The 25,013-nt window shown below is 34.8% G+C and overlaps 2 protein-coding genes and 1 pseudogene across 7 annotated transcripts; 1 reads left to right on the forward strand and 2 right to left on the reverse strand.

Moving 5' to 3' along the window:
* The first annotated feature begins 3,312 nt into the window (after window positions 1-3,312).
* On the forward strand, window positions 3,313-11,723 carry LOC111372139 (HBS1-like protein). 6 transcript variants are annotated; one of them, XM_022994328.1, is made up of 12 exons: window positions 3,313-3,533; window positions 4,238-4,357; window positions 5,073-5,237; window positions 5,883-6,101; window positions 6,292-6,372; window positions 7,463-7,794; window positions 7,887-7,997; window positions 8,076-8,560; window positions 9,117-9,285; window positions 10,803-11,042; window positions 11,131-11,265; window positions 11,389-11,723. In XM_022994328.1, the coding sequence occupies exons 2-12, from the start codon at window positions 4,249-4,251 to the stop codon at window positions 11,515-11,517; spliced, it is 2,175 nt and encodes a 724-aa protein (XP_022850096.1). In that variant the 5' UTR covers window positions 3,313-3,533; window positions 4,238-4,248; the 3' UTR covers window positions 11,518-11,723. The 6 variants fall into 6 exon arrangements, with proteins under 6 accessions (XP_022850096.1, XP_022850097.1, XP_022850098.1 ...); XM_022994329.1 differs by having other exon boundaries at window positions 6,295-6,372; XM_022994330.1 differs by having other exon boundaries at window positions 5,898-6,101.
* A 362-nt stretch (window positions 11,724-12,085) lies between these two features.
* Window positions 12,086-14,645, reverse strand: LOC111372140 (annotated as a pseudogene).
* Window positions 14,646-15,370: 725 nt separating this feature from the next.
* Window positions 15,371-20,595, reverse strand: LOC111372141 (mannan endo-1,4-beta-mannosidase 2-like). The gene is made up of 5 exons (XM_022994334.1): window positions 20,215-20,595; window positions 19,279-19,476; window positions 17,300-17,422; window positions 16,498-16,709; window positions 15,371-15,971 (listed from the first exon to the last, which is right to left on the reverse strand). The coding sequence occupies exons 1-5, from the start codon at window positions 20,578-20,580 to the stop codon at window positions 15,563-15,565; spliced, it is 1,308 nt and encodes a 435-aa protein (XP_022850102.1). The 5' UTR covers window positions 20,581-20,595; the 3' UTR covers window positions 15,371-15,562.
* Between the last annotated feature and the right edge of the window lie 4,418 nt (window positions 20,596-25,013).

The raw sequence follows: 25,013 nt of genomic DNA on the forward strand, positions 1-25,013 counted from the left end.
TACAGTTTTATCCAAGATTACTAGCTTAAGGATGACTTAAGAATAAATTCGTGAAAATTTCTTTGAAATTCCTCGAACTAGGCTCTCAATCCCTTTTGCTCACGAACCCAAGTCCCCAATTATGTGAATTTGTAAAATTACCATCAATTATTGATTCTCGACATTGTTTTATGAAGATCGATATTCTGTTATTTTAATCAATTTTTGTTAGTTTCACCATTAAAATGTCTTGTGAAGGCCAATATAAATAAAATGTCAATGACTTTTTCGTTTGATAAAGCACGTATTTACATAAGGTCGCATTTGCTCAAATTCGTCGTGGGTGAGGAATCGACACTTCAGTAGAAAACTCTAATCATCAACCAAGAAATTCAAAATCTTTCATCAATTAATTCGGTGGAGAATCAAGGAGAAGTTGTTGTTCATTGCTGTTTTGGTTACTATTGTTGTTGACTTTTTTTTACTCTGCTTTTTGATTGTTGATTTTGGGACTGTGCTATAGCTACATTACGGTTCACACCTTTGTTCACAACCCCCTCACATCGGGGGCCCGCACACATTAAAAAAAATAGAGGTGGGGCCCCCTCATTGTGAGGGGGTTGTGAACGCTTCTGTACAGCCCGAGCTGTACAAGCAGCTTAGTCCTTTTGATTATCGGCGTCATAGACTTTTTTTTGCTTCTTTTCTTACTTCTTGTTGATTGCTGTGCATTGATTGTTCTAAAATTGATTGTTTTGGTTGCTTGGGTGAAGGTCTCTTTTGTTGGGGTTTTGTTAGCTTGTAAATTGCTAGCGTTCATTGGATTTACTGCGGAAGGATGTTTTTCGCAATATTTTATAGATTAGAATTGAATTTTGTAAAGATTATAAGGTTAAGGTTGATTTTTGCAAAGTTTATAAAGGATAGGGTCATTTTTCACAAAAAGTTTCAAATGTAGGGTTGATTTGCACAATATCTTTTAAAGCACGGAGAACCTAGTCTTCTTTTTCCTCGTCCGTAAATCTAAATCCCAAATACAAATTAATCGAAATTGCTAGAACACATAATTAATAATGTAATTTTCATCATTCGTTATGCACATTACAACAAAATCATAAAATTAAATGAAAAAGATATCTTTGAAATTCAAAAGCATTCTTTTGTCTTTGTAATTCCAAAATTTCAAGAGAATTTGGCTCGTGCTATATTTCCCATTCCATTTCCATATATACTAAAGGACATTTTCAGTTTTTTGACGTCTAACGTAAAAAAATTGACTTGATCAGACGAAAACACCCTTGGACATTTTATTCATTTATGCTTTCACAGAAAATTTTAACCAAAAAAAAAAAAAAAGGACAAAAGACAAAATGGGGAAATTGTTTGACAAAATATGGTTTTTAGGGTTTAATTTTATTATTAAATTTTGGTTTTATTAATTTAACAAATTCGAATTCTCGGTGGATAATTTGTAGAAGTCTTAAGGAAAATTCGTGTCATATATGATATGTATTTAAATTCCCTAAACATATATTCGAGATTTAATAGAAGAAATTTTATTTGAAAAGTTTCGATTGGAACAAATATTTGAATTTGTTTTATAGTATATTTTCATGCCTCGAAGTCGAAGGTATTGTTATGTTTTGAGTTTGAAAGATAAAAGGAGAAGAAAAATAATGTAAAAGAGAGAGAGATGGAAAAAAGAGTATCCGGAATAAAAGAGAGAATTTTGAAGTTTTAATTAATTAATCATGACACGTGCGATTACATGCGTTACATATGCAGTATAACAATGCAAATTGCTATAGCACAAAATTAATAAATAAAATGCATAAAAATAATAAACAGATTTACAATTATTTTGGTTTTTAGATATGATAAGATAAAAGTTTGAGATATTATTGAAATATAGATATGAATAAGAGTAATGTTACTCATAGTGAAGACTGTCAGTAGTCGTCTTATGTGACATACACTTGATAATTTAGTATTTGATACATAAATATGATAGTTATTTTTTGAATTATACATCAAGTGAAAAAGTGTCAAGTATACGCCACATAGGGTGACTGTCAGTAGTTTTCACTGCAAATAGCATTATTCTATGAATAATGTTATTTGCAGTCACTAATTATCGCAGTCGTCCTACGTGACACGTATATGACAGTTACTGATTTGATATATATGATAAGAAAAACTATCACATTAATAAATCAAATCAATAATATATTTTCATGCCTCGAAGTCGAAGGTATTGTTATGTTTTGGGTTTGAAAGATAAAAGGAGAAGAAAAATAATGTGAAAGAGAGAGAGAGAGAGATGGAAAAAAGAGTGTCCGGAATAAAAGAGAGAATTTTGAAGTTTTAATTAATTAATCATGACACGTGCGATTACATGCATTACATATGCAATATAACAATGCAAATTGCTATAGCACAAAATTAATAAATAAAATGCATAAAAATAATAAACAGATTTACAATTATTTTGGTTTTTAGATATGATAAGATAAAAGTTTGAGATATTATTGAAATATAGATATGAATAAGAGTAATGTTACTCGTAATGAAGACTGTCAGTAGTCGCCTTATGTGACATACACTTGATAATTTAGTATTTGATACATAAATATGGTAGTTATTTTTTGAATTATACATCAAGTGAAAAAGTGTCAAGTATACGCCACATAGGGTGACTGTCAGTAGTTTTCACTGCAAATAGCATTATTCTATGAATAATGTTATTTGCAATCACTAATTATCGCAGTCGTCCTACGTAACATGTATGTGACAGTTACTGATTTGATATATATGATAAGAAAAACTATCACATTAATAAATCAAATCATAACTGCTATATAGAATATAACATATGACGATTACTGCAATGAGCGACTATAAATAGCATTATTATATGTGTATATATATATATATATATATATATAAAGTCAATTGAATCCTTAAGTAAGGTTATCACCCTAACACTTGACCAAAATTAAACCCTAGTAAACAATGGGTCAACCAACCATTACAAAATTATTAATGGTTCGTAGAATTTTTAGAATAAATTTTGTAAAAATAGACCTTTTTTTTTTAAGAATGTATAATAAAAAAAGTAAAGAATGTTATGGATGCACGTGCAAATTATTTTACTTAGAAAAATATAATGAAAAATATAATTAAAATGAGTGTGAGAAAAAATGAATTTTAAAGAATTTGTATTATGGACTATAAGTGATAGAAGTTTGGTGGCCAAAACGAGAATTTATTAAAACTTCAATGACCACCCGTGTAAATTTCCCTGGCCCAAATTGAGCGATCCTAAAGACGCTCGGACAAAATCTCTTAACTACTTTTGCAGGCTGAATTTTGGCTAAACCTTTGCCTATTAGGATTGGGACGATTCAAATCCTCGGTGTCCTATGGAGAGATTAAAACATGGTCGATGAAAATTTGACTCCTTTTCATTACACATTCAAGCTGCACAGAAAGAAAAAAGTTAAGGAGGCGTTGTGTGGAATTCGTGAAGCAACGAATATTACAGTATTCAGCAGGTATAATCTGTTTAAATTTGGATTTTATATGTTAAATTAGTTATTAAGTGCAAAATTGGCCCTTTTATTAGTTACTTATTAACTGTTCCACATTACTCTTTTGGAGAAAAAAAAAATAATTTCTTGGCTATAATTTTGTTGTTCAGGAATATTTTTATTTTGTAAGTTTTAATTATTGGCAGTAGAGGTGGAAAAAATTGAATCTTGTCGTTCTTGCGGCCTGTGAATTTGATATAATGGGAACTTACATGTTCTCTCTGTTAAGGTCTATTCTGAATAATGGCAAATTAATATTCTATGAATAAGGAAGCCTTAGTGCCTTTGCCTTTGGATTTAATTGGTGAACCAAAGCCACACAATTAGTATGCCTATCTTTTTTCCCTTTTAGTTATTTTACGAACTCCTATTCCTGGATATAATTGTGGAAAAAGCTATTAATGTATCTCCCCTAGTCACTCGTCTTCAGGATTTTAATCTGTTGAAATTCAAATGGGTAGGCTAAAGAAATTATGGACTTCAAATAATTTAAATCTATGGCCAGTTCATTTGGCTCTATCTAGATCCTGGTCTTTTGCCATTTCTTGATGTTGGAAATAACTTCAAATTATGTATATTTGTTCTTTAGCAGGGTGATAGTTTACATTTTAATAATTTGAAGTCTAGAAAATAAATATTTGATTACATTTTTTTTTTATATATGACAGAAATTAGTACCATGCCTCTAAAAGTGAATTATGGGGTTGATTACAATGATGACTACAACGTCTATGAGGATGATAATTATCACTATGATGATTTGTATGAATATGAAAATGAAAAAAGAGGTGAGTTTCTCTCTCTGTACTTGTATGAGTCGATGAAATATTTGTTGTGCTTCTTCTTTTGAGGTTTGATGAACAAATACACTTTCATGCATAACTTTGGCGGAGTGTACGGTCAATATTGCAAGTGCACTTTTTCTTTTTGTTATTATATATTGTACCTAACATCTAACTATTTCTACATGGCTTGAAAGTTTAAAATAGAAATATCAAGATAGGAGAAGTATGCTTAAAAATGCATTCCGGTTTGTATTTAAGGAATTAAACCTGGCTTACCAAAAATAAAACTTTACCCATGAAATAGTTGCATGGGAGAACTTCACTTTAGGCAATTTCTACTATGGTGGCAGGATTTGGTTTCCTATGTTGAGAGCAATGAACTTCTAAATCAATATTATGAATTCACTCTTAATATCCCATTTTGATAGCGGGACAAACCAAACACAAGCTAGCTCGTTTCAAGATTTTGTGGTTCACCTTGCCACGCCGCGTTTTTCTTATATTATAATTTTATTTATTTATTTTTTTAACCTTGGGAGCGAGCTGCAGCCAACCCGTATGAACCAGCGAGGGCTCGTACGGAATAAGCCCGATTGGCTCGCTAACGAGGCGATGAGTGGCTCGTCCCTTTTGACATCCCTATGACGGTTCCAATTTTTCTAAATATGTTGTTTGATGTTGAGTACCATGTTGCTTGATCAAGGCTTTGTTGCAACAGATATTACACATCAGACAAAGGCAAAACAAGAAGTCATCAGGACTGGAGCATGGCGTTGCCCCATTTGTACATATGATAATGAAGATAGTATGTCTGAATGTGACATATGTGGGGCTTTACGTAATTGTTTGGTCAGAATTAGTCAAACTGGTGATAGCACAGCAGGTAATGAAGTATTTGGATATCTGTTGCTTTATGTTTTTGGATGAGCTTTCTCACTGTTTTAAGTTACATGCCATAGATAGAAATGCTCTTCTTTTATGGAGTTTTCCCCTTTTATGAATATTGTACATTTTCTATTCCTGTTAAAGTCATCAAGTTAATATGATTTGTTTATGGGAATGATTATATTTCATTTGTGTAATTAGTCCTTTTTTTTTAGTTCTAAAATGGCGTTGCCCCATTTGTACATATGATAATGAAGATAATATGTCTGAATGTAACATATGTGGGGCTTTAGGTAATTGTTTGGTCAAAATTAGTCAAACTGGTGATAGCACAGCAGGTAATGAAGTATTTGGATATCTGTTGCTTTATGTTTTTGGATGAGCTTTCTCATTGTTTTAAGTTACATGCCATAGATAGAAATGCTCTTCTTTTATGGAGTTTTCCCCTCTTATGAATATTGTACATTTTCTATTCCTGTTAAAGTCATCAAGTTAATATGATTTGTTTATGGGAATGATTATATTTCATTTGTGTAATTAGTCCCCTTTTTTTTTAATCTTACAAATGTCGTGCTGATAGGTCAAATTCTTTTCCGTTCAATAGCACCCTTGTCTGTTTCCATTTTCTTATATCATAGTGTAGATACTTTCCATGCAGGTGGTGGCAGATGCAAAAGCTCTGGAGCATCAGTGATGGCCAAGTCTCTTTTTGCATCATTTCGACACCGGGCTCCTGCAAAGTCTGTAGCCTTTGAAGCAAAAAACGATGCTGTCCTGATAGAAGATGCTTTTATAATCCGTCGGAATTTTCAAGAATTCCTTAGGGCCTTTAGCTCTCAAAAGCATCAGAATATTAATATAGGTCAGCGTAATATCTAATATGGGTTGTCAATCTGTAGAAGAACATATAAAAGTTCCAAGTGATTCAGTAGATTAATAAATTTTTCTTATTTTTCAAAAATCTTAGTTCAATATTGTTCGAGGAAGTCTCTACAACTTCTATTGGGGAATATAACATCTTCTTTTTTTGACATTGTGCATTATGTTGATAGCAGCCCCTTTCAAGTTCGATTCCCCATCTCCTGATGATTTGGTGTCCACTAGACTGCATTCCTCAAAGTTGGATTCCAAAGGTAATTTTTTATGTTTAGAGTCTGTTCTCAGGATTTTTTTGCTCTTAATTTAGGTGCAAGAAGACCATGAACTCTATGATCATCGTCCAAAGAATGATTATAGGCACTCAAACCAAATGCATTGGCCTTTTTAGTAGCGTGATACCTGACAATATTTTACTCGACAGTGAAAGGATGATTATAGACACCCTTTCATGGATATAGATTGATGACATAGTTTTAGTTGACGAGACTAAGATGGGGATACCTTGTAAGTTAGAATTTTGGAGTACTTTGGAATCTAAAAGTTTTAGATTGAGTAGAAGTAAGATGGAATACATGGAATGTCCTTTTAGTCATAATAGAAATAAAAATGATAGTGAAGTTATTATAGAGAATCTTGTTGTCTTAAAGAGTGATTGTTATGGTACATTGGGTTTCTTGAATTGGACGTAGTGCATGGTATTAGAGCATGTTCAATCAAATGGAGTGGTAGTATATGGATTATCTATCACCATAAGATTCCTAAAGTTAAACATGGAAGTTCTAATGGTAAGGGATCCAGTATATGCTACAGTACTGACTTTTGGGTTGCTAAAGGACAATGTTCGTAAAATTGACATACTAGGAAATATAATTACAAGATGGATGTGACTATACTAGAGAGTATAACTAAGAAGCAAAAGTAATCAGAAATAAGTTGAAGTGGAGGGGGCTACCGCTTGAAGATAAATTAATGGAATTGTAACTTAGTTGTTGGGATGTCTCTAAAGAATCTCCCATCCATGGGAGCAATGCTATATCTATAATGTTAGAAAACGTAAAAGTAGAGGTAGATTAAAATTGTTGCACACGACTTGGAATTGGATCTTTCAGTAATCCTGGCGATTGACCAGATGAAGAGGAAAAGAAGCCAAACCCCAAATTCAAGTTTGTAGTAGTTGTTGTTGGTTCTTCAAGTCCTTGTTGAGCAAAATTCTCTTTGCACAGTGCCTAAGAAACTATTATGCTCTGTTAGTGATTTAAACTCTTGAGATAGATACACTGATTTGTGTTCCTTTATTAGATTACATTTGACACCTTTCTGATGGCCAGTACTTGTTGCTTGCAGCCAATTTCAAAAGATTATCATCATTAGATATGTCCACAAGGGAAAGAGAAAAGAATATTCTTATTGAATCAGAGTTGGGTACCGAAGGGCCCAATTCCTCATCTGCATCAGTGGCGAGGGATGGCGGAGTGAAGGAGAGAGACTTTGCTTCAGACTGTGGGATCAAACCAGAAATACTTGTCAGTCGTATGAGGAGTGTTTCTTTGTCTTCCAAATCGAGAACAGGAAATGTTAACGAGGAAACGGGCACATCTAATTTGGAATATAAACCCGAGGCATGGATGATACCAGATCAAGCAGAAGACAGATTGAGTCAACTAAATCTTGCGATTGTAAGTTACCTTTTTCAATCAGAATGTACTCGATAATCTGTTCACATATGTCTACAGTATTTTCTACTGATTATGTTGTTTTAAATATTTAGGTTGGCCATGTTGATTCTGGAAAATCAACACTTTCAGGAAGGTTACTTCATCTTTTGGGACGGATATCCCAAAAAGAGATGCACAGGCATGAGAAGGAAGCTAAACAACAGGTAATGTAGCGACCATAATTTTTACTTTTCATGGATTTAGGTTTGGTGTCCTGAACGTGTGCTTGATTCCTTGACCAGGGAAAGGGGTCCTTTGCTTATGCATGGGCATTGGATGAAAGTGCCGAAGAAAGGGAAAGGGGTATAACCATGACTGTGGCTGTTGCTTTTTTCAACTCTAGGAAATATCATGTTGTTCTGCTCGACTCTCCTGGCCATCGAGATTTTGTTCCAAACATGATATCCGGAGCAACACAAGCAGATGCTGCCATTCTGGTGGTAGATGCTTCAATGGGTTCATTTGAAGCAGGCCTGGATCCTATTGGAGGACAAACAAGAGAGCACGCACTGCTCATTAGAAGCTTTGGAGTTGATCAAATTATAGTTGTTGTTAACAAAATGGATGTAGTAGAATACTCCCAGGAACGGTTTGAAATGGTTAAGCAGAAACTTGGAACATTTCTTCGCTCATGTGGTTTTAAAGACTCTTCTGTATTATGGGTCCCAGCAAGTTCTATGGAAAACCAAAATTTGGTGGCAACTCCTGATGAGCGATTGTTCTCCTGGTTAGATTCCTCTCTCTGCTGTTTCTGTTCGTTACATTCTTTTTGGTTTTGTTCATTGATGTTTTCTTTTATGTCATTCTGTATATGCATATTATTGTGTTGTTGATCCTAATTGCTTTCGATTGCCATGTGTAATGTCAAGGGAAGTAAGTTAGCGGCCGTTTGAATCAGTGATTACATTTGAGCAGGGTTCATATGTTGCCATGTAAATGGTATAACAGTTTTATGGTAACCATATGCAAGAAAAGAAGAATGTGATTTTCTTCTCTGCCTACTTATAAGTTGGTGATATTATTGATCTAGAAATCAAATGCATGAATTGAAAACCAATATTTTTAAATCCTGGATGACTCTAAAGATTTCCGTCATTGTCTGTGAGTGAAAGAAAGAGGATGCTTATTTCTCTCTGCGATTGCTTTTGTATGCTTTATTCTATATTATGTTGTCCTGAAAATGTATACCATATACATAAAAACTCGACTTACCAAAAAGTTTCTTGATTGCCGAACTTGTATGTGATGCTATATTGAGAACTTGTGAAATTACTGAATTGCAGGTTTCATGGGCCTTGTTTATTGGATGCAATAGATTCTCTTCAACTTCCTGCAAGAGATTACTCAAAGCCGTTACTAATGCCAATATGTGACATTATCAAATCACAATCACAAGGTCAGGTGTCTACATGCGGGAAATTGGTGACTGGAGCTATTCGAACTGGTTCTAAGGTACAGATTGTGTTTCCATTTACTTTTTCAATAATCTTCCCATCTAATTTTAAATTCATTTCAACAACGGCAGAATCCGTATTGGAAGCCTTACCTGTAGAAAGGAGAATCGGTTTACCTGCTTGCTAAAATACCCTCATAGCTGATTGAATGGTTGGATAGCCACTCAACTGCTCACTATACTTCCTGTAGGCTGTATCCCACTCTACTCCCCCCTTTAAAAATAAATGCTACCTTTCTATTTGGGGTTGATCGGAATTGATGTCCATTTTCCAGTATAACTTTTGAATTATAGAATATTTTAATATTCAATTCTCAACTTCCTCAATATACTCCAGTACACTTTATCAAAAATTTATTTGTGCTCACACTTTGCAGTGCATTTCTTAAAATAGCATTCTTTTTCAATTCTTGCCTTAACAATTCTGAAATTCCTATTAAGGTATTCGTTATGAACTGGACGAAGTACAATTATAATAGTCAGCTGTGAAGATCTTGATCTGTTTGTGCGAATATATTAATCCTTGAATTAAGTTTTGCTGTTGTGATGCATTATTTAGGGAGGGATTTGTAGCACTAGTCTTATTTAGAATTTCTATTGGTACATCATTCTGTTTTCTTGTTTTAGGTTATACTTTGGTCCTTGTTTGTTTCCAATTTCTCCGTTTTGTACAATTGGAAAGATTGAGACAGTTGCAAACTTTAAATGTTTTTTGCAGTTGTCTTGACTTCAAGCTCTCTAAATGAGTTGTGGTACTACTACACTACTTGTTCTACCTGTAAATGATCCGACCATACACACCAGATCAATCTCCATCTCAAATTAATAAAAATCTCTTTGTTCTCAAGCCTGCCTTTTACAAGCTAATTTTCATCAAAATTATCCTTTGGGTTGCATATCCACATAGTTCTAGAGATCTACTATATAACATGGATGAGATGAGACTGTTGAAGTCACCATCCTTACAAGTTGAGATTATTGTAAGTTCTATAATTATGATGTAAAATGAGACATGTAAGTTTGTAATTGCTTATCAACTGATGCACTTCGGAGTAAGAGCATTTTATGTACATAGCATTTGCAGTTTTTTCTTCTAGGAGATAGCTAAGCTGTATGTTGCGTACTTGTGAATTTTTTACTATTTATTTTGGGTTAACCTACTTGTACAGCACCAAAAGGTGCTGTACACTTACAGCCCTCTCACAGTAGAGAGGGCCCACGCCCATTTTTTTAATTGGCAGCCCCCCCAATGTGAGGGGGCTGTGAACTGAGCTGTGTGCCATGCTGTGCACACAGCTTGGTTCATTTATTTTTCAGCCTTGAAAATATTTTTCTTTTCAAGGAGTGAGAGAATCTTCTGAATCATTTCGAATGTGTTCTTTGTGGTGGAAATGTTTGTCCAATGGATATAAGGTTTCTTGTGGTTTGGTTTATTAATCTTCTGAGCTGGTTTGCGTTTGTGAATAGAGTGTAATAACTGCCACTTGTAATACTTGTTTGTGTATGTTGGTTACAGGTTCTGATTATGCCTTCAAGAGAAGTAGCGACAATACGTTCTCTGGAACGGGATTCTCAAGCTTGTAAGATTGCAAGATCCGGTGACAATGTCACGGTCAATTTACAGGGTATTGAGAACAATCATGTGACAGCTGGAGGTGTCTTATGTCACCCTGATTTCCCAGTTCGCGTCTCAAACCACTTGGAACTGAAGATTCTTGTGCTTGATATTAAGATTCCAATTCTAAGTGGTTCTCAGGTTTCACTCTTCGGGGAAATAATTTTTATTTATTCTGTGGTTATGTTATTTAGGAGCTTACTAGCGCAATCTCTGCTAAAATTTGCAGTTGGAATTACACATACACCACGCAAAAGAGGCTGCAACAGTTGTGAAGATATTGTCACTGCTCGATCCAAAGACTGGGAAGGTTACCAAGAAGTCCCCAAGGTGTATATTAGCAAAGCAAAACGCAGTAGTTGAGGTTTGTGGTGCAGAATTCTTTCAGTTTCTATGGATTTTTCCTTCCTTTTTCTGAGTGTTGCTTCCTTGATCTGCACTAGTGCTCTCTAGTAGCTGACTTAAGTATATATTTCTGTTACCTTAGGTTGTTCTACAAGGATCGGTTTGTGTAGAGGAGTACGCCAAATCCAGAGCTCTGGGACGGGTGTCACTTAGATCATCAGGAAGAACTGTTGCGCTTGGTCTTGTAACGCAAATAATGAAGACCCAATAATAGTTTCGATAGGAGATAATTTGCATTGTTACAACCAAAATCTGTAAAAGATCTGTATTCAGATGCCTTACCATCCATTTTGATATAGAGGTGAGCGGCATCATAGTTTTATTTTGTATAAAAGTGATTCACTCTGGTGTAAATTATGAAATTAAATGTATCTCTCCTTATTTGAAAATACTAGGGTCAAATAAATCTTTTTACTCCCTCTTGACCTAGATTTTGTACTATAGCCTTCACATGTTCTAATTTAACAGAAGGTTGGTGATAAGAATTTGCAACATTGGTAGTAGGTTAGCCTAGCATAGGTTGGGATTCGTTCATGATAGGTCATGACAAACTGGCACCAGGGTTACCATGAAACTCGGGACTGTTAGCTTGATGATGACATTCTCTCTTGGACCTTCACATCCTACCTGCTCAATGCTTGGATTTTGTTTGACTCTTTCTTAAAGCAAACGACCTGCAATATTTGACCACTTTTAGGCGTAATTCTTGAATGTAGAGCTCAAACTTTGATCAAGTCTACTAATCAAACATATACAGAACCCAAATTCAAACATCAATGTGACCAAGGGAATGAATCTGTACTAAATCTATTACTTTCAGAATAAAAATATGAAAACATACATCCATTTGGCAAGATCTGAATCAAGAAGAGTTAACAAAACAGGTAGAACTTTAGTACTAATCTGATATTAACAGAAAAAATAACGTCGAATTTTATCAACTGAAACATCATTATCGACCCTTCAAACTATCTGATGTGCTCCAAGAAATGGACGAGGAGAGTAGCCCATGTCGTATATCTTCTAATGTTGGAAGTTCAGATTCAATATTCTGATGATAATAAGACAATCTTTCAGGCGATTGAAGATCGGTAACCATGCCAATTGTCACTTCTCCGGATTCCGCTCCCTGCACTTGCAGTTTCTTCAAGATTAGTCTCATTGAAGGATGTGCATTTGGATCTGGATTTGCGCAACATAAGGCCAAGCGCAACACGTTTTCAACTTCCAGTTGGTCGAATAAGCCATTTCTCTTCAGCCTCTCATCTAATGCATTGAGCAGTTCCCCTCTTTCCATTAGCCCCTAAACCCACTCAACCAGGGTCTGCTTCCCTTGTTCTATTGGTTTGCGCCCGGACACCACCTCTAAAACCAACACCCCGAAACCAAAAACGTCAGTTTGAGCTGAAAGGCGTCCAGTACGAACCAGTTCTGGTGCCATGTATCCCACGGTGCCTACGACTTGGGTCGTGCTAGCCAACTGTCCATGATGGTGCATTCTAGCCAAGCCAAAATCTGCTAGTTTCGCATTCATGTCCTTGTCGAGTAACACATTGCTTGCCTTAATATCTCTATGCAGCACCGTAGAATCCCACCCTTCATGCAAATAAAAGACCCCTGAAGCTACATCTTTTAACACCGTCATCCTCTGTTCCCAATTCAGCACCACATTTCTGCCACAATCAAAAAGCCATTTATCCAAACTTCCGTTTTCCATATAATCATATATCAAAAGTAGGCTTCTTTTCTCCGTGTTACACCAACCTCTTAATGACACCAAATTTCTATGCTTTAATCTACCTAAACTTGATATTTCAGCCAAGAAATCTCTCATCCCATGCTCACTTTCAAGTGAAATACGCTTCACAGCCACTTCGATGCCTCCTGCCAATACCCCTTTAAAGACTTGCCCATTTCCTCCACGGCCGATCACACTTTCCTTTGCGAAACTTTTTGTTACAGAATGAATTTCTTGATAATCCATGCGATGAGGCCAGTACTCCAATTCCCATTCCTCGAGTTCTTTGCCCTTTCTGTTTTTCCTTCTTCGTAACAAGAACATGTAAATTGCGACTGCACATAGAATAATGAAAACACTGCCCAGAGTAATCCCTGCAATAAAGCCTTTGGAACGAAAAAACGAAGCCTTTGAAGCAACAAAAGATGGTAGATTTTCAGTGACTAGAGCATCACCAATGGAAAAATTGGAATTGCTAAAGCTCCATGACAGAATCCTATGACTTTCAACTAATGCTCCAGTGGCTGCACAAAATCCAACATACATTTGATCCAGCAAAACGTCTGATATATCTACAGGATAATCAATCAACGGCCTAATAGGCTTGTCCATACCTACAGGTGCCATAGTAACATTTACTCGAGAATCAATATAATCGATCCAAACTTGAATGTTGTTACCATTGTTCAACCTCAACGGGCGAAATTCCAATCCAACATCATACTCATTATCATAATCTTCATCATTTCCAACCCAGTATCCAGCCTCATGCATTTCTTCAGAAGTGAGAGAATTCACATTGATACCAACATGATTATCATTAAGATCATTGAATTCTTGGTTCTCGAACACATCAAACTTGACGGCAAAGACATGGTTGTTTGAGTTACCATCATTCGTGAAATTGAGCAAGCCAAGGTGTTGAGCTGAATTCGTGCCATTTATGCCCGTCGAGGGCGTGAAAAGGAACGCAAAGCCATGTCCAGGGAGGCGTTTAGGATATGGAGAGATGGAGATAATGAAGGAAGTTGAGAAAGGGAGGAGTTGGGATGAGTTTGAAGGTCTGGTGGGGATTGATTGAGGATAAAAAGCTCTTCCAATGGAGAAGTTGGTATCAGTTGTAAGAGTGAGAATTGATGATTCGATGGTGGCATTGCCATAGAGATTAACAGAAGAGGAATTGAAAGAATTGAAGATAAATTCAAGGGGTGAGATGCATTGGAAGAGAGAGAAGTAGATGAAAAGAGACAAACCTTTGGAATCCATTGGAGATTTTCAGATATTTTCCTGGTTGGTTAATGTTGTTAGGGACAATATCTGCAAATGGAACGAAATTCATAATTTGTGGGAATATTTGTCAAAGCCCACAAAAGTGCAAATGGAATGAAATTCATAATTTGTGGGAATATTTGTCAAAGCCCACAAAAGTTGACTGTTTGACATAATGATATATCAACGATTGGAAAGTCAGTAGGATTCAGTTCGCGTTTTTGAATTTCTTGATCACTGTATGAATATGGAGACATGTTCTCATATTGTGTGCTACTGGGCTCCATTGAAAAGGTCAGTTGTTTCTAAAGTTTTGCTACTTGTAGTTTGAGAGATACTTTGACAAATGAAAAGAAAAGAAAGGAGAGAAAAACAATTTCAAAAGGAATTCAATTAGTAAAAGGTAATAAAAAAGTGATAATGCTACATGTACATAATGATTCACATACACCTGATATAATGAAATATGATTTGATCAAAAAAATTTCGAGAAAAAAAATAAAAAAAAACATTTCCTATTCTCTTTTTTACACCTCATCCATATATAAACCATTATACGCTTGTCTGGGCACCACTTTGCAAAAAAAATGGATTTTTCAATCACATCGAGTGACCCACCATCTTAATGCCACCCTTGCGTTCTAAATATATAATTTGTGCCTTCCATTTATACCCACGTTTTAAAGTGCGTGCACTATTTGTCCAAATCAGCACAAGCCGCCATGTACGACTTTTCGAAGTTATAAATCACCTTCATATCAAATGAAATGGAAAAAGGAAATGAAATTATACTGTTCAATGGTCATATTTCTTCTTCAAAGGCAAAAATAATTGTGCTCAGACAAGCACGATGTAACTCCATTATGTACAAATAGCATTTTTCATAAAAAAATAAAAAAAGATCTATTTTTTTTCACATTCTACTCCGTCAATAATTATGTTTCAACAACATTAACCCAAGAGAGTTTTCCCCATCAGAGTTCCAAGTTACTTTACAGAAACCCAAAAAATTCAAAAGTTACTTTTTTCCCGAAAAAAAAAAAAGAAAAAAAAAAGAAAAAGAAAGAAAGAAAGTTGCATTTCAGAACAGTTTCTAAACAATTATGTAGCAAAAAAATCAGCATATGCCATTAAGATGATGAGATTATACACCTATATAAGTGGGTAAAGTTCAGTGACCTGTCCTGAACAATCAAAACCAACAAAAAAGATACGAGTTTTCTCTTTCCATCTGGAAAAATTTATATATTTACCATCTTTGGCTGCACAATTTATTCAAATGTTCCTTTTGTGAAGGTAGAACTCCTTGAATTCTTGCCAGTCGACAAGACTGTTCTGAAAACAGTTTATATGTTGAAGGCCTCTTCCACGGAACAATCCCAAAATCATCGTTGAACTCTTCCATCCCTTCAACCCAGAACTGCCAGACTAAAGTTCCAGCACCAGATTCGTTTCGTTTTGCAGACTTGTATATGATATCAAGAATAACTTCGTAGAATTTGTCTCGTTGTGAAGGGTTGAATCCTTTGTTCTCGGTAGACAATCCAAATTCGGTGAACATTACGGGCTTTTTCAGTTCTTTGTCGCCATCTTCAATGTGCCGAAGCATCCACTTGGAGGCAAATTTAAGTTGGTATCCAAAATCTTGATTATGAGTGCTGCCAGGTTTAACATTTAGCTGAGTTATTCACCCAAAAGTAGAATGCAACAGATCATGTTTGACTAGGCATAAATGTAACTTAAACTTAATTTCCAGTAATTTTTTGTTTCCAAAAGATGCTTTGCTTTTGTAACAGAAAGGTTGGAAATATTTCAAAATAATGAACTTATGTTCAGCTTTGACCATAAAATTAAATAACTGAAAAAATAAACTTACAACTTTACAAGTAATTTTTGTAAGCTTATCTAGACAGGCTAAGCTCATAAGTTATTTACAGTTCATCAAGGTAAGAGAACAATCACAGCCACTTGGCATTGAAATCAAAGAGAAAAATAACTAGCTTTTTTCTTCTTCCTTCTTGCTGAAATTTCCAGGAGTAAAATGGTAGTAAAAGCAATTAATATCCGAAACATAATTAAATAATATCAGATTTGTAAGGTTGATAGATCACAAAATCGAGCAAACGGAGCAGATTATGCAGTAACCAATAATATGATTAGATAGTTAATGGACAAACAGCTCACCAGTGATCAGGGTATATATGAACTGACGCAAAATCAACAGTTGAGATCTTTGAGTTGCGAATGAAATCTGATCCAAGATCGGCTGCCCAGAACTCTGGATTCACAGTTGACCTTTTGGGATTTTTTGGACCATAGAATCCTTCAAGGCCCACTGTCAGCAAATGTTTATTGTCAATTAATTTGATAAAAGTAGACATTTCTTCGATCCAATCCTGCAATTTTACCAAATACATACCACATCAGGTAAAAGATTAAATAATTAGAAAAAAAAATGAGAGAAGAAAATCAAACTAGAAAGAATCTCCTTCTCCATTTAAGCAAACCGGACTAGTTGAAGAGACAAACCAAAAGTACTTGGAGGTTTATTCGACAGTTAAAGAGTATCTGAACATTATGCATAAAATGATATCTAAAGAGTGTTTCTCCATTGAAAAATATATGGAGACAGACTATGTGCAAAATGAGAGCTTGTCAAAGAGTTACATGTTGAAAAATTCAGTTCAGAGGCTGTAATTTTATTTGTCGAAGAAGAGACACCACAAAATAAGTATTACGATTCTTGTACTTGTAGCTATGGCACCGCCTGTCTTACCAATGTTGGTTTTTAGAGTAAAACACAAAAGTTAAAGTTCATTAGTTATTGAAGAAATTAGCATGGTTAAACACAGTTTCAAGTCCAAAGTTGAATTCATTTGATTTCCAAAAGGTAAAAGTAAAATAAAGTTAAAGAATATAATCCTCAAAAATCTTATATATTCCTCATATACATACTTGGGCTGTAGAGGGATAGTAAGTTTGAGACTTCGAGTGTGTCACCAGAAGCATCACTCGTGCAGCGGGGTTCATTAATCAATTCCCATGCAAAGATTGTTGGATCATCCCTGTACTGAATCCCAGTGTATGTGTTCCTCCTTTTTAGCACCGTCTGCAAAATAAAATGTTTCCAAACAAATTAATTTTTTTCATGAAAGAGACTGCTTTTCCTGCTCTTTGTTAGTCACATTTTAGCTATGGGTGAAAAGAACAAAAGGAAGCCAAAAGTATTCTCTTTCCCTTTTCTTTTTATTCCCATATGAAAACAGAAAAATGGAGGAAAAGCAACAAAAACTCAAATCTCGAATGAATTCAAGAACATATTTGAATAAGTCCCAAAATAAAATGAAAAAAAAATTAGAGGGGGGCCTTAGCAGCTATTCCTCCAATACAAAAATAATTATGCATCATTCGCATACCGGTGGCAGCTTCAAAAGAGTTGAACATAGTAAAATAAGAAATTGAAAGATTTCGTTGAAATTGTTCGTTTGGAAATTTCCCGAAAAGCTAACCATAGTTTCTTCTCTCTTTTCTTCCAGAACTTCCATCATTTTTTTCTTTCTTCAGGAAATCAAATAAATCTGCACTAATAATTTCTGCATCACATCCTCCAGTGCTCAATTATTATGCTGATCATGCAAATGTAACAAGGTAAACCTATATATAACATTTTAGAGTGGAAGTTCAAGATCGTGCAAAAGCAATGGAATAGCATAGCATTAAAAAACTCCAATTGATTTTAATCAACTTATTTCCTTGCCATTAATATTTTGTAAGCCTGTATAAAGTGACAATTTAAAGCAGGCCAACAAATGAAACCCTCATTGCCAAATGAGAAAACTTAGTTTGGTTCACCTGGTACTTCTATGATGATGAAGCATGTGCATGTTGTATAATTTACCACTTTGATCTTCAATGTCTTCAAAATATGAAGCAAATGGTATATTACAATGAACGCGTAAAAAGTACATAAGAATGACTATATTGATAAGGGTAGTTTTGGAGAGAAGAGTTGGAGTTAACTCCAAGAAGGTGGAAATTAACTTGGGAAATTCAAGGAAACAAAGTACTAATCAAGTACTTTCAAATCTTGTACAACTTATGGGATTTGACAGCAATAGTAAATTACATGTTTTCTTTACAGGAAACTCTTACTAGTGCTCCTTTTTAACATATCTATTTTACATTTTAATATGTCAATTTTTACCAATGGCATGAAAAGCCAATATATGCTTGGAGTATCGTCTAAAAACTAAATAAGCATTTTATTTTATATATCTAAAAAGGTCGATGTTAGGAGCTCAGCAAATTATTTGTCCTTATGTGGCAAAGATTATGAATACAAGTCCTTTGCACTGATGCAGAGAAAAACAAAATGGACTTCTTCAGTTTGAGGTTTAAAAATCTAAAAAGAAACAAATAAGAGAAAATGAGTTTCCAGGCAAATATTCAATGGATATATATGCCCAAACAACCATTTTCTAGAAATATATGATGGATGAATTGGTCAAAGAGTGTTAAGAAACAGTTGTAGGAATTTGTCAGTGCAAAGAGAAATACAATTTTCATCTCGTCTTTTCTCATTTGAATGACCCACACACATGTTTTACGATAAAAAAACATTTCGTTAGCAAGATCATACAGGTCAACATGGCTGATGTCTTATATGCTGCAAGAGTCGTCTTCTTAGCCTAAAAACTTTGAAATTAAGTAAAAAGTTGATAGGAATAGGCAAACATAAATATCCAAAAAGTCGTAGCCCTGTGATAAAACACAGATTGTCATGTTCCTAAATATGGAAAGAAAACTATAAGTCCTCAGAATATGATACATACTCTTTTGCAAGCAGCCCAACAAGACAAAAATAAAATCTTGATTGGAATTTTAGAGATAATATTTGATGCTTGATGTCACACCCAAGATAACTATCATCCAAGATTGCTCAAAAAGTTAAGATAATAAGATTACCTCAACATAAGTTTTGAAATAATGCCGAATGGACGGATCATAGAAGAATGAATCATTAGAAGAGCTTAAACCAACACCCTCTTCCCATGCCCACTTTATGTACTGAGTCTTTCCACCATATGCTTGCAAGTTGTTAACTAAACTCAGTATTAGCCTTATTCCATTTTGTCTGGCTTCTGCAATTACATGATCCAAAGCCTGTCATCATCCGTAAGAGCATTAAACTATAAGAGTCAAATAAGGAATATTAGTAAATGAGTTTGCAGAATGGACAATCTGACTCGATTAATGCCATTGACGGTTAAAAACAGAAAAAGACCAACTGATTTAAAAATTGTTGGGGCCATTACGATGAATCAGCCAAAAACTACACACTTGATCAAGGGAAAACACACACAAACATGCAATCATGATATCAGCCAGTTCTTGGGAGATCAATATATTCTTGAAATTTCAATATAGAGTGAGTTAAAATCAAGAACATGTGAGTACATAGAAACAAAGCTAAATCAAGAACAGGTGAATACATTGGCTTTAACAGTTAATAATCCAACCTACAGCCATTAGATGCTTGGTAAGTCAGTGACCCATCATAAAATCCTAAAATTCTGTAACATATTTAGTTATATTTAAAAAATAAAAAAATAAAAAAATAAAAAAAACAAATAAAATGAAACTTATGACTATAACATGGAAAGGTCATAATCTTGAATCACTTTTAGAAGAAAAAGATTATACTACAAAATGAAACATTTAACCATAAAATGATTATGCTAAAAACAGAATTAGATTGAGTTATACAGTTAACAATCTATCATAGAAATCCTAAAAATCCAGCATATAATTAAGATTGAGTGAAGCAAAATGAAACCTTTAACAAAAGTAAGGTCAAAATCTTGAAAACACTAAAGCCCCCAGAAAACAAATTTCGCTTACTCTGAATACTTCTTCATCAAATCTACCAGGAGAAAGCTGGAGAGCATTGTATCCACCATCATTGAAAGCCCATGTTCTACACACAGTGAAGCCCATCTTTGCACCAGCTTGCAGCATTGCTCTGATTCTGGGTTTGGTGGATTCATCCACAGCATGGTCCATCATCCAATAAGAATTCCATCCATTAAAATAGAAAGGTCTACCATCCACTATGAATTGAGTCCCATTCCTCTCCACAAAACTCAGCGTCGTTTCTTCATTATAAATCATCCATAAGTCCCCAAAAGACATGTATATAAAAGCAAAACAGGATGCAAAACCAATTATTGGGTAGAACAACCCATTTCCTGTTGGGAATAATTGCATCACCGAGGTTGGAGAAGAAACCAGAAATCAGTAATTTGAAGAAGATGAAACAAGAATATGAATAACACAACAAACAAGAGGGCTCGAACGCGTAATCGCTGTCCTCAAACGATATTTGCCCCCTCTCGGTATTAATTTGGTGCTTAAAGGGTTATCCGGCAAATGGTTTGAAGGATTGATCAAGCCTTGATGTAGAGAAATACAAAAGCACAAGTATTTCTCCACCCGAACTTGAAGAACACATGGGAAAGAAATGAATATGAAAGAAAGGATGTTTGATCCTTTGTGGAATGAAGAAATATATTTCTCATGTGTTTTTTCTATGATTTCTATGCCCATCAAACACATATATATAGGCATGGAACATCATATCACGAAATGGTGCCAAACTAAGTGAAAAGGCGCCAAAAAAAACTACCATGAAAACAGCCTCCAACGGTTATACCCGTTCTACCATGCGACCGCATGGTGTAATCCCATGCGGTCGCATGGCACAACTGCTATGCGACCGCATGGCCAATATTTTGGCTTTCCATTTCTTCTTTCATTCCACACTCCGGTTTTATTAATGATGAACAAATATATAACAATCTCCCACTTGTTCAACACTTAATAAAGTCTCATATTCAAAATATATGATACTCATGCATAAGGATTAGATATCTTTCAATTTGAATCTAACCATAGTATAATTCAAACAAAGTAAAGTCGGAATCAAAGGTAGCCGTAGCTTTGAACCAGTTATTCCATGTGACAATACCGGTCTGAACACACACACAAGTTTCACGTGTTCTCAAGTCCCTCATAACTCGCTTAGCGCTTTTATGACCTTGCACTCATCCTTTTCAACAAACTTTTAAGAGAGAAATTCCAACTCTCACTTGAGGCGGCACCACCTCGAAGTTTGTTTAGGTGAAGTTCTTCCAGTACCTTTGTTACTTTTCGAGGTACTTGTATTTTAAACTGAACTTCATTAAGAGCTTTTAATGCTCAACCCTCATTTCAGTAACAACCAGCATAATTTTACTTAGGATAGAGTTATCGCGGATTTGAATAATGCTGCAACTATCCACATATCGAATGACTTGTTAGTACCCTTTGAACCCGTGGATTACCTTTTGAGTAATGACAGGTAGGGTTGCCGTCATTGGTGGACCTTTATAGATTAGGAGTTTCAACCCCATCCTACTCGAAGTAGATGCCACTAAAATTTTATTTAGTGGTCTAGTTAAAAGATCCGCTAAATTCTCTTCGAAAATTATTCCACTTTTAATAATTTCCTTGAGACGTCACCTCTAAAACTTATATGTCTTTACTTCTCATTTTATGTGACTTAGTATCTTATCAAAATATAGCTAGCCAACGATCGATTCATTTGATAGATACAACTTGTCACCACTAAGAAGCCACATACTTTTCACTCGCTTTATTTAAAGCCTTATTGAATTTTTTAAAATTCTGTTTGGATGACTTCCGTTAATTCATTACACTAGTCAATCACTTTTATTTGTGGATTTTCATACTTGGGTATTCACTTGTCATCATTGAATCATTTCAATGATCTTTAATGGATATTCTTTAAATGTTCCATTTGTTTTGCAAGTGGCACAATCGGCCTTTACCCTTTTTATCCACTTTAGACTTAGTGTGTCTCATCCTTATATGGTCTTCTCTACCTTTTTCCATCATAGATGTATGGTCTTTTTCTACCTTTTTCCATCATAGATATATTTCTACGATTAAAGGTAAAGGATATGATAACTTTTTATATTAAGTTACCCCCACAATTCCTTAATTAGGAATTCTTATGCAACCTCGTAATGTTGCATCCATATATTTTTGAACTTCTCGTATAAGTTCATAAAATTAATGTTAACCCCCACATTTCGGGTTATTCTCGAACTTAGAGTTCCTTAATATGTCAACCCCCACATTTGGGATTGTAATTGAACTTAGAGTTCAAAAATATGTTAACCCCCATATTTGGGTTTAAATTTGAACTTAGAGTTTATCAACTCTTTCATAATTCATTCACTTATCACTTTGATAATACTCGTGGAAGTTTAGGTACTTTCAGATAGTGGTTATTAAGTCATAACATACTTCAATCCAACTATCTTTAATTTTGATCACACAATTTGATCAAGGTCATCTCATAGACCATCAATGCTTTCTAAGCATAAATCAAATTCAATTGGTTCCTCGAATAAGATTATGCTTCTTGTTTTAACAGGAAATGCACTTTGTCACTTCTACAAGGTTATATTATATCCAATAATAAGGCATATGTTCACCTTATTCACATTTGGACAAAAATCATATTTTGTCTCTTTTATATGCAAATATCATGAATATTATTGCAATTATATAGTATGCACATTAAAATTTCAACCATTTAACCACATGGGTGAACGTCAAAATATGCATCATTAAGTAAGCAAGTGATTAATATACTTAAATATTCTCAAGTAAGGAACACACATTTTCCTTCATGCACGTACATTTGTCAAGATCAAATAAGCACTTGCACATACCAACTAGGCCATTTTGACCAACAAGTTTATGCAATTTTTATGACCACGTATTGTTATCCCATCTTCATGAATCTGTTAATCGTGATATTAAATATATCACACCCATTTCGCATACTCCCTATTATAATAAGCCGACGGTTGGACAACTTCCTCCACCGCCTCTCACCACTGATTAGCCATGAATATGTTCTCAATAGCCCCAAAGAAGCCTTACTGTGAACCACTCAATTGAGTTCCATGGCTATCAAAGAAGTGGCTTTGTGAATTTTGGATTGGGAGAATACAACCAATAGGGATGCATTCCGAAAATTCATGAGAACATAGAAGATAAAAGATTAAGGAATAGCAACTTATATTCCAAACATTTATTGTATAGATTTATTCCATTTATATTTGCAATCTTATTATCACAACAAAGATTGCCACTACCATAATTGAGTTAAACAATAGCCAAAACTGGTATCAAGTAATTCCAATGTCATGGAATTCTCAGAATGTTCAAAGTAGGATCAAAGTCATGTATTAATCCACTAGTTTCACATCACAACAAATATATATGCACTCAATTATATGTTCTTTTCCATCATCAGTCACCAGCCAAATTGTTTTCTCTTTAAATCACATACACTTGCACAAAATTAAACCATCACGCATAGGATTTTGTGCTAGTAAAACATATTTCTTAATTGATTGCACATATCAGGAAGCATACATGCCATTCTCAATTTTTTATTAAGAGCATAAAGATAATACGGATATTCGTGAATAAAAAATATGCCGTTTATCATAAACTGAATATGCTTCAAGGAACAAAACATGGTTTTCATGGCTGGTTCATCATATAATATTGAACTGACACAATTATTGGCACTAATTCTGGCATTTAAAATGCAGTAATTGCAGTTACAAAAATCAAAATTAACATCACGCCGGTTCATAGATGAAGACAGATAAAATCATGCCAGATAAAAAATTCCGTACCAATTCCATTGCGAATCTATCAAGATTCAGACTTGCTCTAAATTTGCAGAACAATCCCAATTCCATATCCTTCTTCGATGGCGATATAAACTTCAATATCCGTTGCATCGGCAGAAACTTCATTTCCTATATGGAATTTGAGAAGACAAATAAGAGTTATCGAATTCGGACACATAACGACGAATTCTATCCTTTCGGTCATCAACGCCTTTAGAAGAGACTTCAATTTTTTGTGCTTGACATCCCATGAAGTTCGTCTCTTGACTTGATCCAAACCAGATCTTGTTGATCCATCGACTTGATCATCGTCAAAGTGACTTCGTTCTCCATTACCAAAAGTATCGTTTGAGATTGTTGGGAATAATTGCATCACCGAGGTTGGAGAAGAAACCAGAAATCAGTAATTTGAAGAAGATGAAACAAGAATATGAATAACACAACAAACAAGAGGGCTCGAACGCGTAATCGCTGTCCTCAAACGATATTTGCCCCCTCTCGGTATTAATTTGGTGCTTAAAGGGTTATCCGGCAAATGGTTTGAAGGATTGATCAAGCCTTGATGTAGAGAAATACAAAAGCACAAGTATTTCTCCACCCGAACTTGAAGAACACATGGGAAAGAAATGAATATGAAAGAAAGGATGTTTGATCCTTTGTGGAATGAAGAAATATATTTCTCATGTGTTTTTTCTATGATTTCTATGCCCATCAAACACATATATATAGGCATGGAACATCATATCACTAAATGGTGCCAAACTAAGTGAAAAGGCGCCAAAAAAAACTACCATGAAAACAGCCTCCAACGGTTATATCCGTTCTACCATGCGACCGCATGGTGTAATCCCATGCGGTCGCATGGTTTACACCAAAATTCGCCCAGAATTTCTGTAATGTGCTATGCGGTCGCATGGCACA

This window comes from Olea europaea, chromosome 23, assembly GCF_002742605.1.
Source record: "Olea europaea var. sylvestris chromosome 23, O_europaea_v1, whole genome shotgun sequence".
Classification (NCBI taxonomy): Eukaryota; Viridiplantae; Streptophyta; class Magnoliopsida; order Lamiales; family Oleaceae; genus Olea; species Olea europaea.

Bases quoted from the DNA above. Each gene is read 5' to 3' on its own strand.
- LOC111372139 (XM_022994328.1), top strand. From the start codon at position 4,249: ATGCCTCTAAAAGTGAATTATGGGGTTGATTACAATGATGACTACAAC. The intron at 5,238-5,882 runs GTAATGAAGTAT...ATCATAGTGTAG, and splicing joins AACTGGTGATAGCACAGCAG to ATACTTTCCATGCAGGTGGT. The intron at 7,998-8,075 runs GTAATGTAGCGA...TTCCTTGACCAG, and splicing joins AGAAGGAAGCTAAACAACAG to GGAAAGGGGTCCTTTGCTTA.
- LOC111372141 (XM_022994334.1), bottom strand. From the start codon at position 20,580: ATGCAATTATTCCCAACAGGAAATGGGTTGTTCTACCCAATAATTGGT. The intron at 19,477-20,214 runs GTAAGCGAAATT...GGATGATGACAG, and splicing joins TTGATGAAGAAGTATTCAGA to GCTTTGGATCATGTAATTGC. The intron at 16,710-17,299 runs GTCTCAAACTTA...GTAAAATTGCAG, and splicing joins CTTCTGGTGACACACTCGAA to GATTGGATCGAAGAAATGTC.